The sequence below is a fragment of the Otolemur garnettii genome, unplaced genomic scaffold, assembly GCF_000181295.1.
Source record: "Otolemur garnettii isolate 467f Iridium unplaced genomic scaffold, OtoGar3 scaffold00010, whole genome shotgun sequence".
NCBI classification, from domain to species: domain Eukaryota; kingdom Metazoa; phylum Chordata; class Mammalia; order Primates; family Galagidae; genus Otolemur; species Otolemur garnettii.
Window position 1 is genome coordinate 19,579,648 of NW_003852405.1, and position 15,855 is coordinate 19,595,502.

General features: G+C 38.2%; 1 protein-coding gene and 1 pseudogene across 1 annotated transcript in view; one reads left to right on the forward strand and one right to left on the reverse strand.

Annotated features, from left to right (window-relative positions):
* LOC100950575 (guanylate-binding protein 1) overlaps window positions 1–9,812 on the forward strand; it is a 24,316-nt gene extending 14,504 nt beyond the window's left edge. The window contains exons 7-12 of the mRNA XM_012801626.1: window positions 772–984; window positions 1,715–1,817; window positions 2,450–2,643; window positions 4,147–4,240; window positions 8,336–8,514; window positions 9,720–9,812. Of these exons, the coding sequence (XP_012657080.1) occupies window positions 772–984; window positions 1,715–1,817; window positions 2,450–2,643; window positions 4,147–4,240; window positions 8,336–8,514; window positions 9,720–9,812 (876 nt within the window). The remainder of the gene's footprint in view (window positions 1–771; window positions 985–1,714; window positions 1,818–2,449; window positions 2,644–4,146; window positions 4,241–8,335; window positions 8,515–9,719) is intronic.
* Window positions 9,813–11,916: 2,104 nt separating this feature from the next.
* LOC100950880 lies at window positions 11,917–12,347 on the reverse strand (annotated as a pseudogene).
* Window positions 12,348–15,855: the final 3,508 nt, after the last annotated feature.

Genomic DNA, 15,855 nt, shown 5'->3' on the forward strand with positions numbered 1-15,855 from the left:
AAAAAAAAAAAAAAAAAAAAAAACTAGTGACATGTTGTGGTGGGCACCTGTAGTTCCAGTTACTCTGGAGACTGAGGCAAAAGGATTTCTTGAGCCCAAAAGTTTGAGGTTGCTGTGAGCTATGATGCCACAGCACTCCACCAAGGGGGACAGAGTGAGACTCTGTCTCAAAAAAATAATAATAATAATAAAAGCAAAAAAAGGAAAGAAACAAGTATGAATTTTGCTAGAAAACATTCTTACTAGCTTTTAAAATAGTGACAACCACGTATTTGTAACCATAATAATTAAAAGGACCAATTTTATTTTTATAGACTCCAAGTTTTAAAATACTTTTATGAATAAATATACACATCTTCACTTTAATTAAGTTCACATAATTACCATCAGAGCTTTGACTGAAATTACATGCCTACGATTATCAGATTTATTTGCAATCACACTAACCAAAAGAAATGAAGTTTGCAATCTTAGTTCTTCTCAGCAGGCTTATGCTTTACATTTATTCCATTTATGGCAATCATCAGTCCCACTGGAAAACCGGGAGTTTACATGTACAAGTTTGCATAAAGCACAAAATCTCTGAATGGCACACCTAATGGGAAGGGGATTTCAGAACAAGGTCCAAATCAAAAGAAAAGACAGTTCTTCTTAGTTGCCTATAGGTTTTTGGGAGATGTAGAGTTTTTTGAGAAGCATTTATAGAAATTCTGAGGCCTTATTAATATCTTTTCCTGCTTATACTTTTTATTTCCTGTTTTTACATTGAAGTGTCAACTGGAAAAAAGGTGGAAAGACATTTGTAAACAGAATCAGACAGCATCATCAGATTGTTGCTTGGCTTTACTTGAGAAAATTTTTGGTCCTCTAGAAGAAGAAGTGAACCAAGGCATTTATTCAAAGCCAGGGGGCTATCATCTCTTTATTCAGAAGACAGAAAATCTGAAGGAGAAGTACCATCAGGAACCAAGAAAGGGATTACAGGTAACCAAGATTCATCTGTGTGTTCTGGGATGGGCATATTTGCACAGCCATGAGGCTTTTTGTCTACATAGCACTTATGTTTTTATTCAATAAACAGATATATGGAGCCTATACCATGTACGTTATAGGTTATATCAAAGAGAGTACACTTAACTAATATTTGAGTTACCAGTTGAATTTTGAGATTAATCATTTGTATAACACATTGTTACAACCAGACATTTGATGCTTCAAAGGACAGAAGCCACTGATTGTTGCTTAAGCAAAAACAGTAATTTGTCAGTTTAGGCTTCAAGCTGGCTTGAGAGATAATCTGGGTCCAAGAGCTCAATGTCATCCGCTCTTTTTCTGTTTATTACTCCCTCTTATTCCCACACTTCCCTGCGTCCTTCTTCCACCTCCATCTCTCTGAGATGCTTTCTCTATGATGACTTCATTTTCCATCAAGCTTAGCCCTTGTGGAACCTCAGCTCCAAACCTAGACCTCTCAATCTAAAAAGACATGGAATCTCCCCTTCCCAGTATCTATATCACCCACTAAAAAGGACCCTGCTAAACTGGATGCTCTGATTGCCCAGTCTAGCTTGTGCCTGCCCCTGGGAATCTTGACCACCGGGCAGAGTAGAGCCAAGAGGAGCAATTCCTACAGGAACAGATGGTGAGTAGACAAACAGGACACCTGTCTACAGCCATTTCCTGCTGGCTAACTCTGTGTTCTCTGGAATCTAAGGCAGAAGAGGTTCTGCAGATGTACATAAGCTCCAAGCAATCTATGATGAATACAATTCTAAAGACAGACCAGGCTCTCACAGAAAAGGAAAAGGAGATTGAAGGTGAGGAGTACGTCAAGAAACTTGATCTTCACAAAAGGTCTTAAAAGTTTAAATATTTTTCCAAATAAAATTGTGATTATTAAACTAGAGCAAAAACAATAGTCATTCTGAGCATTGCTTATACAATCAATTACATTACAGTTACCCCTAAAGAAAAATGTTTCTAGGAAATTCCTGCTAACAAATAGTAATAATAACAAGTACATGTTTTGTTACATGAATACTGTGTCGTCAGCCATTTGTGGGCTGCTGTAACAGAATACCAGAAACAGGTAGCTAAATCAGCCAAAATTTATATCTCACCATTTTTAGACTGGAAGTCTGAGATCAGGCTGCCATCACAGTCCAGTTCTTCCTGCAGGCTTTCTTCCCAGTTTACAGATGGCTGCCCTCTCACTGTATCCTAATGTGATGGAGAGCTCTGGTCTCATCAAGTTCTCATAACTCCACTAATCCCATTATGGGAGCTCTACTCTCATGTCATGTAAATCTGATTACCTCACCAAGGCCCTGCCTTCTTATATCATTACATTAGGAAATAGGGCTTCAACTTGTGAATTGAAGAGGACATCAAATATTCAGTCTATAACAAACCAGAAACCTACATAACTTCTCTTTCTTTTCCTTCCCAGTGCAACGTAGAGAAGCTGAATCTGCAAAGGTTGCAGCAGAACAGTTGGAGGAAATGCAAAAGAAGACTGAGCAGATGATGGAACAGAGAGAAAAGAGTTACCAGGAGCATGTGAAACAATTGACTGAGAAGATGGAGAGGGACAGGGCCCAGTTGCTGGAAGAGCAAGAGAGGACTCTAACTCTTAAACTTCAGGTATTTTATTGTGCATTTGTTTTATCTTTCACTGTTCAAAATTTAAAACACAGTATAGAGCTTAGAGCAAGTAGAACAGGAATTTTCTAGCCCCTTTACTAATAAGTAGGTTTTTCATTGTACTGTGTCCACCCTTGGTCATCTCTAATTACTAGAAGCCACTTGTTTGCAAAATAAAATCTCATGAAATCTGCTCTGTTAAATCATTATTAAACCATAGCTATTCACTCCCAGGCTTGACATACGTATTTTATAGGCATTTTGTGATTGATTTCTGCCTAATGAAATAGGAACTATTATATACTCATTTTTTAAATGAAAAAAAATGTATGTAACTTAATGAGTTTTAGTAAATACTCTAGATCATAACTCATGGAAATGTGTCTGGCCTGGGAAAGTAGTGATTTTATTTTTTTGCCACAAGTGATAGGACTTTCTCTCTGGAAGCTCTATGATAAACAGGAAGACACATAGCCACTTAGCACAGTGTTTAAGCATCTAGGTCTATTCTGGAGTTTACATGTGTCCTGGGATGCTGCTGGAGTTTTGCAACCATGTGAAAGTCCGATTAGGAGTTAAGAAAGTCTTTGGGCACAGGTGAACATCACTCTTGCCAGTAGTCAACCATATTACAGCACCTTCCTGTTCCTTGGGCCCTGTTTGGACTCTGTGTTGAATCTGATGTCAGCCCAGATAAGCCTTACAGACTCCAGCAATCCCTGATGTCCTATGGGGATATACTACTAACATTTCCTTGTACTGGTCCCACTGAAATTTTGGGAACTTGCTCAGAATTCCCTGACAAAACAGCTCCTATGATTCTGAGATTCATGTAATAAACTTTCTTTTAAATGTCAAACATTCTTCTGAAGTATATCTATGAAAAATTCACATTATATAAGTGAAAGTTGAAACAAATGAATGAAACATTGAAATTAAGATTGAATAACTATGTTTAATGTGGAATCAAAAATCCCAGGATGGAGTTCTAGAGCAAAAATATCACAGGAATTATAAATAGAAAAAATATATTCTTATCCTAGAGGAAAACAAAAACAGAAAAAATGTAGTAAGAAGACTCCAGGGAGATGTAATGAAATTTTAGGAGGAGAGAATTTAGGAAAGAATGTCAAAGGATTTTGAGGAATTACTGGAAGTACTAAAAAAAAATTAACATAAAAATTATGTAATAAGGCAGCGCCTATAGCTCAGTGAGTAGGGTGCAGGCCACATGTACGGAGGGTGGCGGGTTCAAACCCGGTCCCATCCAAACTGCAACAAAAAATAGCTGGGCGTTATGGCAGCTGCCTGTAGTCCCAGCTACCCGGGAAGCTGAGGCAAGGGAATTGCCTAAGCCCATAAGCTAGAGGTTGCTGTGAGCTGTGACGCCACGACACTCTACTAAGGATGAGAAAGTGAGACTCTATCTCTAAAAAAAAAAAGTAATAAATTTAGTAATCTTCCTTTATTCTGTACTAGGTTGGATATTTCTTTATCTCTTAGGAACAGAAACGGCTACTCAAAGAGGGATTCAGAGAAGAGAGCAGAAAACTTCAGAATGAGATCAAGAACGTGGAGAAGAGATACAAAGAAACAAGTATTACCATCTATTTAATAGCTATAATACAAAACTCTAGAGAATAGTGGTTTCCAGCTTCGCATCCATAAGACAGTGATTATGGCACCAGCTACATACACTGAGGCTGGTGGGCTCAAATCCAGCCAGGGCCAACTAAAACTGCAACAAAAAATAGCTGGGCATTGTAGTGGGTTCCTGAAGTCCCAGCTACTGGGAACCTGAGGCAAGAGAATTGCTTAAGCCCAAGAGTTTGAGGTTGCTCTGAGCTCTGACATCACAACACTCTACTGAGGGAGGAGAACAAAATGAGGCTCTGTCTCAAAAAAGAGAGAGAGACGATAGTGGTTTCCTTTCCTACACCCTCTTGTCAGAGTACAAGTTCAATGACCAACTTTAGAAGATCAGACAACTACTACTCTTAACTTGAAATCATTACACTTGCATGTTCCCTAAGTCACAAAGTCTACAAAGATGCCAGCCAGTGTGGTGGGTGGTTCATGCCTGTAATCGTAGCACTCTGAGAGACCAAGGTGGGTAGATTGCTTAAGCTCAGGAGTTCAAGACCAGCCTGAGCCAGAGTGAGACCCAGTCACTAAATATAGCTGGGCATTGTGGTAGGTGCCTATAGTCCCAGCTACTCAGGAGGCTGAGGCAAAAGAATCCCTTGAGCCCAAGAGTTTGAGATTGCTGTGAACTATGATGCCAGGGCACTCTACGAGGGCAAAAGAAAAAAAAAAAAAACAACAACAAAGTCTGCAAAGATGAGGCTTACAGGTGAAGGCAGTCTGTGACCAACAACTGAAGCTACTTAATTGATGTTCACTTGTATTACTAATGGTTAATATGATCTTTTACAGGATGATATATGTGAAATCATCCACATTTGCTACTATAGATAATGTAAATTGTGTAATTGGGATAAATTTTATAACGGGGAGCTATCAGATAGCTTCCAATCAGGTAGACTTTTTAATTCTTCATCTATACCATACTTCTAGACCCTTAAACCACTTGGTCTTACTCAAGAGTTTACATGTATCCTGGAATAATGTTGGAGTTTTGAGAACATACGGTAAATCACAGTGGGGGTTACCAACCTTTGGACACAGTTGGGCATCACATCTGCCAATGATCAATAGGTCAAGTGCCTGCTGCATTTAGAAAGAAGTTCTCATCAGCAACCAATGTCAGTGCTATGAAATGACCTTCAGTGTGAGCATACAGTTAACAACTGAATGGAGGCTGCAGGGTCTGTTGGAAAAGGTAGGACACCTGGCACTATGGGAATGGATACGTAAGCAGAGGCTTAACCATCTTTATAGAAGCCTGCTGAGTAATTAGTGCCAACCTCGAGTCCTAGGTTACCTCAGATCTTTAAACTAAAGCAAGAACAGCAAAGACATGTCTTTACTCTTCAAGAGATGTCTGAGTGAGGCATAATATGTCAGCAGTATCATGGCTACCCCCATGGAAATATTTGCCCAGGGAATTTCCTCTATTAAGTAGTAACATAACAAGTAAGTGTGTGAGGGAGAAAGCGGCAACACGGTAATTCGACATAAATCCTTTTCTTCCTTTTCCTCCTCAGTGAGTTGCATGACGGCTGAATATGAACAGAATGCAGCAAAAATGGCAGAGCAAATGCAAAAAAATTATGAGCAGATGATGGAACAGAAAGATAAGAGTAATCAGCAATATGTGAAGCATTTGACTGAGCAACTAGCAAGGGAGAGACACTACTTAATACAACAGCAAAAAAGCACTATGGCTCATAAACTTCAGGTATTTAATTCTGTCATCTCAATTTTCCTGGTCATCCCCCAATAACCAGAGATCAGGGACTCTGACTACAGGCTAGCACACTCCTTGGTCCAGATAAAGTTTAAATCTAGGCACAGTACCACACAGTTTTCATTCTCTTCATGTTTCTGCCAGTGCCAGTCTGTTTGCTGAAGGCCTTTTATAAACAGACTACGCTCCACATATTCTGCATTATGATACCACTCAATATACATTAGTGAATAATTGCCAAGCCCTACATAAGGTGATTTATGTATATGCCTTACATATTTGCATCCTCATCTAATGGCATAGGAGCAATTCTATTGTACTTTTTCAAGTAACAAAACTACAATTTCAGGAGAGATAAGATACTGCCCTGTGGCATATCTCACAGAAGATCCATCCTGTCTTTTCTACCTAGGAGAGTCCTTAAGAATTTTGTTTTTATCTTGCTTGCTGTGATCATATCTCTGTGATCACCTTGATGAGTAGAAAGACTTTCTAACCACTGTGTCACTTCAGCACACTAGCTGCTAGGACCTTCCTATTTTCTGGGCCTTATTCCACATCCGTGAATAGTCTGAATGGTCAGACCAGAAGTGTCTTCTGGACACCAGTAGTATTAATCTTCTTAACTTTTTTTCTTATTATGCCTACCAAAATTTTTTAGGTTTATACTAAATTTCACAATCACACATTTCCCCTGATTCTCAGCACCATATATAAATCTTAGGAATCTTCCCATAGGCCATCATTCTGGAACAAATATTCATATCTGGGAAAATCCACATTAGAGTGAGAGTTGAAGTGGGGAAAAGTGTGAAAATTATATACCACTGCTGTGTTAAGTGCTAGTTCATGAATTCCAAGGAAGAATTCTAGAGCAACACTATTTTAAGAACTATATGAGTAAAACACTTTTGAAAATAGAGAAGTTTTGGAAAAATTAAGAACAAGTATAGGATCCTCAAGAGAGAGTAACATAATGGAAGTCAAGGGAGGAGGAAATTCGATAAATAATATAAAAATCTATTAGGAGATGAATTTAAGGAATGAAAGGAAAAGAAATTGTTGAACATTTGTTTTTTTTTTTTTTTGGCCGGGGCTGGGTTTGAACCCTCCACCTCCAGCATTTGGGACAAGCACCCTACCCTTTTAAGCCACAGGCACCGCCCCTTGTTGAACAATTTTTATAAACTCCTTTTATGCCAAGCCACTTTAATTATCCTCTCTCTCTTTTAAGGAACAAAAGCTACATTTCAAGGATGAAATTGCAAAAGAGAGAAAAATATATCAGAAAAAATTCCAGAATATGAAGATGGAAAGCAGACAAATGAAGCAATCATGTATTAGCATCTAAAAAATACATCTAAAAATTCCTATCACACAACCTGTGACCAGGGCATAAGTGCAACGATCAAGTTCCAAGATCCAAACAATTGCCATTAAAAATGAAATCATGATGATTGCCCTTAAATTATCCATAAATTTTACAAAAATGAAGTTTGGTGGGAAGGAAATGAGTTACCTACTAAGGCTGTTCATTGCATGCTTATTTATAGTAATAATGATTTCAGTGATCTTTTACTGGACACTACATGCCAAGTTATGCACACTTTCCCTGGAGAGATTATATTAATAATGTAATGAATATGCCTTTCACAATAGAGAGAGATCAGGCAGGAACTTAGGGCAGACTTTCTTTTCTTCATCCACCCATACTTCTAGACACCCTCAGCCCCATGCTCTTATTTAAGGGTTTATTTGTGCCCTGGGATGAATGCTGTGAGCACAGAGAAAATTAGATGTACAGTGAACAAGAATTTACAGTTGAGACATCACTCCTAAGTAGTTAGTAAGTTACATTTCTTCTAAAATTAAAAGGAGATTTTTGTTACCTATGACTTTCTAAGACAATTGAGTGAGTTTTAGAGTGCAGAGAGTGTACAATTTACAGAATGGTGGAAGCTTCGTGGTTGGTAGGCACTGATAGTGCTCCAGCGCCCTGGCAAAGAAGTGCTCTTATGTGCAGAGAGTACACATGTAATTAGAGGCTCAAATTGCTCTGCTGGTGAAAGCTCACTGGATAATTATTACCCTACTTTCAGTCCTAGGTTGGACCTTTAAACCAGAACAAGAATAGTAAAGATGTATCTTCACTCCTGAAGCCCTATCAGAGTGTGACAAAATATTTCAGGGGCAATATGGTTACCCCAGAGGAATTATTGTCCCAGAGAATTTTCTCTATCAAGTTCAAACATAACAAATAAGTTTGAGGAATAAAGAGGTAATGCAGGAACTCCACATAAATGCTTTTCTTTTCATCATTAGTGGAAAAGGAAAAAGCTCAGTCTACACAGAAGGTAGAAGAAATGACGGAGAAAATGCAAAGGAGCTATGAGCAGAAGGAGCAGGATTTTAACAAAACAGCGAAAGACTTGATTGATGAAATAAAGAAAGACAAGAACGAACGGCAACAAGAGCAAAAGGCCATCAATGAAAAACTTCAGGTATTTAGTTGTGCCATCTCAATTTTCTCATCCAACAGCCAGGGGAAAAAGACACTGATTGAGGTTAGCATACTTCTTGGTCCAGATTAAAGGGCCTTTGTAGCCAGACACTGTACAACAATTTTCATTCCCTCCATGTTTCTATCAAGGCCTCTCTGTGGCTGATGAAGGCCTTTTACAAGCAGACCCTGCTACACAGAGCCTGCACTGTTATATCATTAAGTACACAGTAGCAAGTAACTACCATGTTCTATACAAAGTGCTTTACATGTATTTCATATTTGCAATCTCATCTAATGACTCAGAACTATTTGATTAACCTTTTTCAAATGAGAAAATTGTAATTTCACAGACAGTAAGATACTGTTCTGGGATATAGCTCATGAAAAAATATCTAGCCTGGGCAGCGCCTGTGGCTCAAAGGAGTAACGGCACCAGCATCATGTGCCAGAGGTGGCAGGTTCAGAACCAGACCCAGCCAAAAACTAAAAAAAAATAATAATTTTTTAAAAATATCTAGCCTGTTTTTCCAACCTAGGGGGATACACAGTGATTCTGTTTGTGCCATATTATATGTCTTTATGTTTGTAAGCACCCTGATGAACAGGAAGGCTCCCTAACCATCTGCGCACTTGAGTTGTGCTAAGTGCCCAGGCTACAAGAAACTTTCTGTTCCCTGGGCACTATCCAAGTCTACATCGAGTCTGGATGTTGGTCCAGAAATGTTCTATGAGTAACTGCATTCCAAAAAACTCAATTGTTTTCTCTTGCTACTCCCACCAAAATTTTGGTAGCTTATATTGAATTTACTAATCAGACATCTCCCCTGACCCTGAGCATCATGTACAAATCTTCCTAGTGGATTTTGACTATCCTGTTTAAGTGTTCTGTGTGTATATGTGTGTGTATGGTGTAAATATCTACATTATGTAGTTAAGAGTTGAGATGATTTTTTAAATAACATATTTTAGAGAATGATTTACTGAATAGGGGTTAGAAGGGCCCCACATAGATTAATGGGCAATAATATCATAAGGAATATAAATATAGTATTTCTGAAGCTAAAAAGCTAAAGAAGAAAGCACAGAAAAATTAATATCAAGCATAGTTAAGAAACAAGAGGAACTTATTTGACAATTAATGAACAAGGTTAGTGATCTTAATTTGTTCTACACAAGTTTTGGTCTCTACTTTCTCTTTTTAAGGAAATCAAGACCATGAAGGATAAGCACTACAAAGAAATACCGGAAATGGATAGGGAAATTCCAAATTCTAAATCAGGATGCCTCTTGATGTGAAAAGTCAAAAAACAGAGTCATATTCTCTAGCTCTTCCCCTCAAGGCATGAGTTTAGTGGGTAACTTCAGAAATTCTCACATTTGGAACTAAACTAAGCCCCAAATATTTGTGAAGGTAATGTGTTGCTTTTTTTGAAGGTATATGTTCCATACTTATTCACGGTATTAATGATTAATACAACATTTAGCTGGATGTTACTAGAAATAACACATATTGGGTGGCACCCGTGGCTCAGTGGGTAGGGTGCCAACCCAATATACTGAAGGTGGCGGGTTTGAAACCAGCCCCGGGCAGCTAAAACAGCAGTGACAACTGCAACAAAAAATAGCCGGGCATTGGGGTGAGCACCTGTAGTCCCAGCTGCTGAAGACTAATTATCTAAGCCCAGAAACTGGAGGTTGCCGTGAGCTGTGACACCACTGCACTCTACCGAGGACAACAAAGTGAGACTCTGTCTCAAAAAAAAAAAAAGAAAGAAAGAAAGGAAAGAAATAACACATATTTACTCTTGGAATTTTTTTCAGATTAATATGAGGGTCATACAATTAGGTTATACAGTTTGCATTTGTAAGGTTAAAGTCCAAGTTTTAGTTGTGTCTTTCACCCGGGAAGCGCACCATATATCCATGCACTTTACCCATTGGGTAGGAGCCCACCAAACCCATTCTTCCCCATCCCTTACTTAAATCCATCTGAGCTTTCCTCTCCTATGAACCTGTTGTTAATCCACTAGTTTAAATTTAGTACTGAATACATGTGACGGTTGTCTTTCCATTCCTGTGATGCTTCACTTAGGAAAATGTTCTCCATGTCCATCCAGGTTGTTACAAAAGATGCAAAAATCTCCATCTTCTTAATGGCTGAATAGTACTCCATGGTATACATATACCACAGTTTATAATCCATTTATCTGTTGATGAATACTTGGGTTGTCTTCATGTCTTTGCAATTATGAACTGAGCTGCTGTGATAAACATTAGAATGCAAATTTCCTTGTGGTAAAATGTCCTTTTTACTTTTAGATGCCTGGTACTGGGACTGTGGGGTCAAATGGCAGGTCTACTTTTAGTTCCTTGAGGAATCTTTATGCTCTTTCCATACAGGTTTTACTAGTTTGTGTCCCACCAACAGTGCACAAGTGCTTCCTTCTCTCCACACCCATGTGAGCATCTGTTGCATTAGGACCTTGTGATTCTCATTGGGGTTAGGTGATATCTCAAACATCGCTATGACATCACTTCATGTAACCCACTAAGAAAAAAAATGCCTAGCCAGGAAGGATAAGAAAATAGGAAAATAAAAATAAATAATAATTCACATATATACATATATATATGTACACACATCTATACTGCCAACATTTTAGAATGTGTATCCAACATCTGTTAATGTAATCAACAAAATCCCCTCCAATTTTAAATAAAAAATTAATTTTACATTTAATTCTATTTGGTAGAATAGATTATCCAGGATACAAGTCCAAACTCTATAGCTATTTAGCCAAGAACAATAACATACATACAGTTCCAGCGTCTCAAGTGAAAACTCCACAGCTACTGCCAGTTGGAACCAAAATATCTGAATCAAATGCCAGAAACTCTACCAATATTAGCTTCAAGGGCCAGAATACCTCTCCCTTTGCATTTACAGTAAACAATTTCCTCCATGATTAGTAGCATCACATCTGCTCACATCTGCTTCTAAGGCAGACAGAGGTTCATCTTCTTGATAAGATCTAAATACTTTTGTGAGGTTCTGGGAATGAGGGCTGTCTGTCTTCTTTATTGGAAGTAGAATTTCATACATTGGAAAATGTCCATTCATGTTCAGGTGAGTCATTGGAGCAGGCTGTCCACTTTATGGTGGGAACAACCTACTAGTATTTTCATGCACGTTGAATACACTATTTCTTTTTTTTTTTTCCAGAATCTATTTATTTAATATACATCACAAGGGTTCAACCAGAGACTTAATTTAGAAAACAAACAAAACAAATATACCACCACAGCTCAAGATACAGAGTCTTTTATAGAAATCAAGGAAAGACAGACTATTGAAAGAAAAAATAAAAACACAATATAGGGAGAGGCTGGATAGTCCAGGTCAGGGCTCCTGGCTGGATACCTGCTTTGAGTAGGTTTCTTGCAGGTTTTTCTTAAAAGCTGTGGGGTTTTTCCAGAGCTCGGCAGCACATGTGTTCAAAGGGCTATCAATGTTGGGTTCTCCTAGCAAGCTCTGAATGGAAAGCAGGATGGTTCTGACATCATACAGGGAAGACCACTTGTCCTTCAGAATATCCAGGCAGAAGTGGGTGTCCCTGGGTGTCCCTGGGTGTCCACATTGGGGTGGTAGCAGGGTGTGAGGAACTTCATCAGGGTGCATTGTAAGGGTAGCCACTGGGGAACTCCAGGGAGAGCTTATACCTCAGGTCTACGTGTACTGTGCCAGCTGCTCCATGGATGGTCCCTACCCATTTGAAAAGGTTGCGTGATTCAGGAAATGCAAACATTGTCTCCAGACATCATGAGGGTCATCAGCTCCTGCTGTAGCCTTTTTACCCATGGGCTCTGGGGTGGTGCCCTCACTGGGCTCAGCTCCTTTAGGGCCACCCCGATGCTGGTGGCAGCAGCATCACAATTTTGGAAAGCCATTCCTGTGGCACTGACAGGGAGACAGAAACTTGGAAAACACGGCTGCAACCACTGAATACACTATTTCTAATGTTTGTCTTTGCTGTGATCTCTTAATATTCCTTATATTTTTTCCTTCACTGATTTGCAAGTTGTACAGTTTATTTACATTCTTTATATTGTGCTTTACTTCTAAGAATCATACTGAAGAAAGCCTTGTAAGGACTATAGAGAAGTGAAATTAATAAAAATGGAAAGTAAGACTCTCTGTGGACCATCCCTCACCTAAAAAATGAAAACCAACTTCATCAGAACTCTGAAAAAATAGTCAAAGGCCAAAAATAGAAGAATGAAACTGCATCTCTATCTCTCATTATAGAAAAAAGTTAACTCAAGATGGATTAAAGACTTAACTGTAAGACCTTTACCTTTACTAGACTTCAGGATATACTACAAGCCTATTGTGATCAAAACAGCATGGTATCAGCATAAAAATGGAACAGACTAGAGACTCTAGAGATAAAACCAGCCTCATATGGCCTTCTGATCTTTGACAAAGCTGATAAAGGTATACACCGAGAAAAGGAATCACTATTCAATAAATGATGTTGTGAGACCTGGTTGACCACATGTAAAAGGCTGAAACTGTACCTGCCCCTCTTACCACTCACAAACATTAACTCATGATGGATAAAAGATTTAAACCTAAGACATGAAACTATCAAAATCCTAGAAGAAAGCATGGGGAAAACCCTTAATGATATTAGCCTAGAAAAAGAATTTATAAAGAGGACCCCAAAGACAATTGTAGCAACAACAAAAAATAAGTAATCAAATTTAAAAAGTGACCTAATCAAATTTTAAAAGTTTCTGCACAGGATATAATCAGCAAAGGGAAGAGTCACCCTACTGAATGGGAGAAGATATTTGAATGCTACACATCTAACAAAGGGCTGATAAGCAGAATCTGTAAAGAACTGGAGGAAATGAACAAGAAAAATCAGATGATCCCTTAAAAGCTGTGCAAGGAACAATGAACAGAAACTTTCATAAGATGATAGTCTAATGGCCAAAAAATACAAGTACTCATCATCTCTAATCATGAGAGAAATGCAAATCTAAACCACACTGATAAGTCACCTAATTCCAGTGAGAATGGTTCACATCATAAGATCCAAAACACAACAGATGCTGTCATGGATGTGAAGAGAAAGGAACAATTACACACTGTTGGTAAAACTATAGTACATCCTCTATGGAAAGTAGTATGAAGATTCTTTAAAGAACCCAAACTAGACCTACCATTTGATCTTGCAATCTCACTTCTAGGTATTTACGCAATAGGGGAAAAAATAAAGGATTTTTTTTTTTAAACTGGGATTACAGGCGCCTGCCACAATGCCTGGCTATTTTTTGTTGCAGTTGCCACTGTTTTTTTAGCTGGTTGGGGCCGGGTTCAAACCTGCCACCCTCAGTATATGGGGCCAGAGCCATACCCACTGAGCCACAGGCACCACCCAATAAAGAACATTTTATCATAAAGACAGTGTACCCAAATGTTTATAGTAGCATAATTTTAATAACAAAGATGTGGAATCAACCCAAGTGCCCATCAATACATGAGTAGATTAATAAAATGTGGCATATGTATGTCATGGAATATTATTTAGCCATAAAAATGGTAAACTAATACCTTTTGTAGCAACATGGATGGAACTGGACATCATTTTTCTAAGTGAAGTACCCCAAGAATGGAAAAACAAACACCACAAGTGCTCACTATTAAACTGGAACCAATTGATCAACATCCAGATGCCCATTTGATAGTAAAATTCAACAGAAATTAAGCCAGCAGAAGGGGCCAGGAGGGTGGAGGCAAATTCACACCTAATAGGTACAATGCATACTATCCAGGTTATGGGCATATTTATAACTTTGACTCAAACTGTATAAAAGCAATTCATGTAACCAAAACATATGTACCATACCCCATAAAGTTCTGAAATTAAAACAAAATCAACTAATGTAATTCACCACTTTAAAAGTCTAAAAAGAAAATATACATGATTATATAAATAGATATAGTAGAGGCTTGATAAAATATGATACCCATTTACAGGGAAACTCAGCAAACTAAGAGTAGGAGTGAACTTGGTCAAACTGATCAAGGGCATCTACAAGACACTTGAGGCTAACACCAGACTTGATGAAAGACCAAAGGGTTTTGCCCCTCAGATCCAGAACAATGCAAGGATGTCCACTGTCACCTCCATTAAGCAACATTACACTGGCAAGAAAAGGACAAAGAAAGGTACATAAATCAGAAAGGATAAAATATTGTCCTTATTTGCAGACAACATGAATTGCCTATGTATAAAATCCCAGGAAATCTAAAATAAAATTCTCAGAACTAGTAGGTGGGTTTAATAAGATCAAAAGATACAGGTCAACACACCAACATCAATCTCCAACTATCTCTATATGAGCAATGAACAACTGGAAAACAAAATTTAAAAACAATACATCTACCAAAAAGATGAAATACGTAAGTATAAATCTAACAGTATTCACCAAATCTCCATGCTAAAAAAACCATTTTAAGACCATAAGACCGTCAGGAGAGATGACAATCTGTGAATCTCCTTCTACTCATAGGAGAAAAAGAGGTTCAAGACCCTCTTTCTAGAATTAATCCTAACAAAGGCTTTCACATTTTCCCACTTTTTATCACAGAGAATTGTTTCCCAACTTAATTCTAAAATAGTTTCCCTAGGAAGTTAGGTGAAAACTACACAAAACACAGTAACTTTGTAGGCTAGAGGAATTCATTCATTCAAGGGTTACCTACAAGGTACTCTGCCAAGGACTGGGAAACAGGTTGTAGTTTCTCTTATAAACAGCTAAAAGTAGCCTCCAAAACATAGTGAGAACTCATCACTACAAAAAACAAAAAAATAAAAAGTTTAGCTGAGTGCAGTAGTGTGTGGCCTGTAGTCCCAGCAATTCAGGAGGCAGAGGCAGGAGGATCACTTGAGTCTAGGAGTTGGAGTCTGGAGGGAGCTATTATCCCTGCACTCCAGCTTGAGTGACAGAGTGACACCTTGTCTCTAGGAAACAAAAAAATAACAACAAAAAGAAAAGAGCTAGAAGTTTATACTGAATATGTATATTAAACAAATAAAAACATAAAATTAAATATACCCAGGAAATTGGGAGAAGAGCATATCCATGATTTAGGAAGGAGTTGGTTTAATCCCCTTCCACCAAGACAAGTCACATAGCTCCTTAGTGTGTCCTAATCCTAGTTCTTCTCAACAGTCAATTAGTAGGAAAAAAAAAATCCAAATCGGGAGGAAAGAGATGAGAACCTATCACCTTGACCTAAATACTCTTTTTTTTTTTTTTTGAAAAT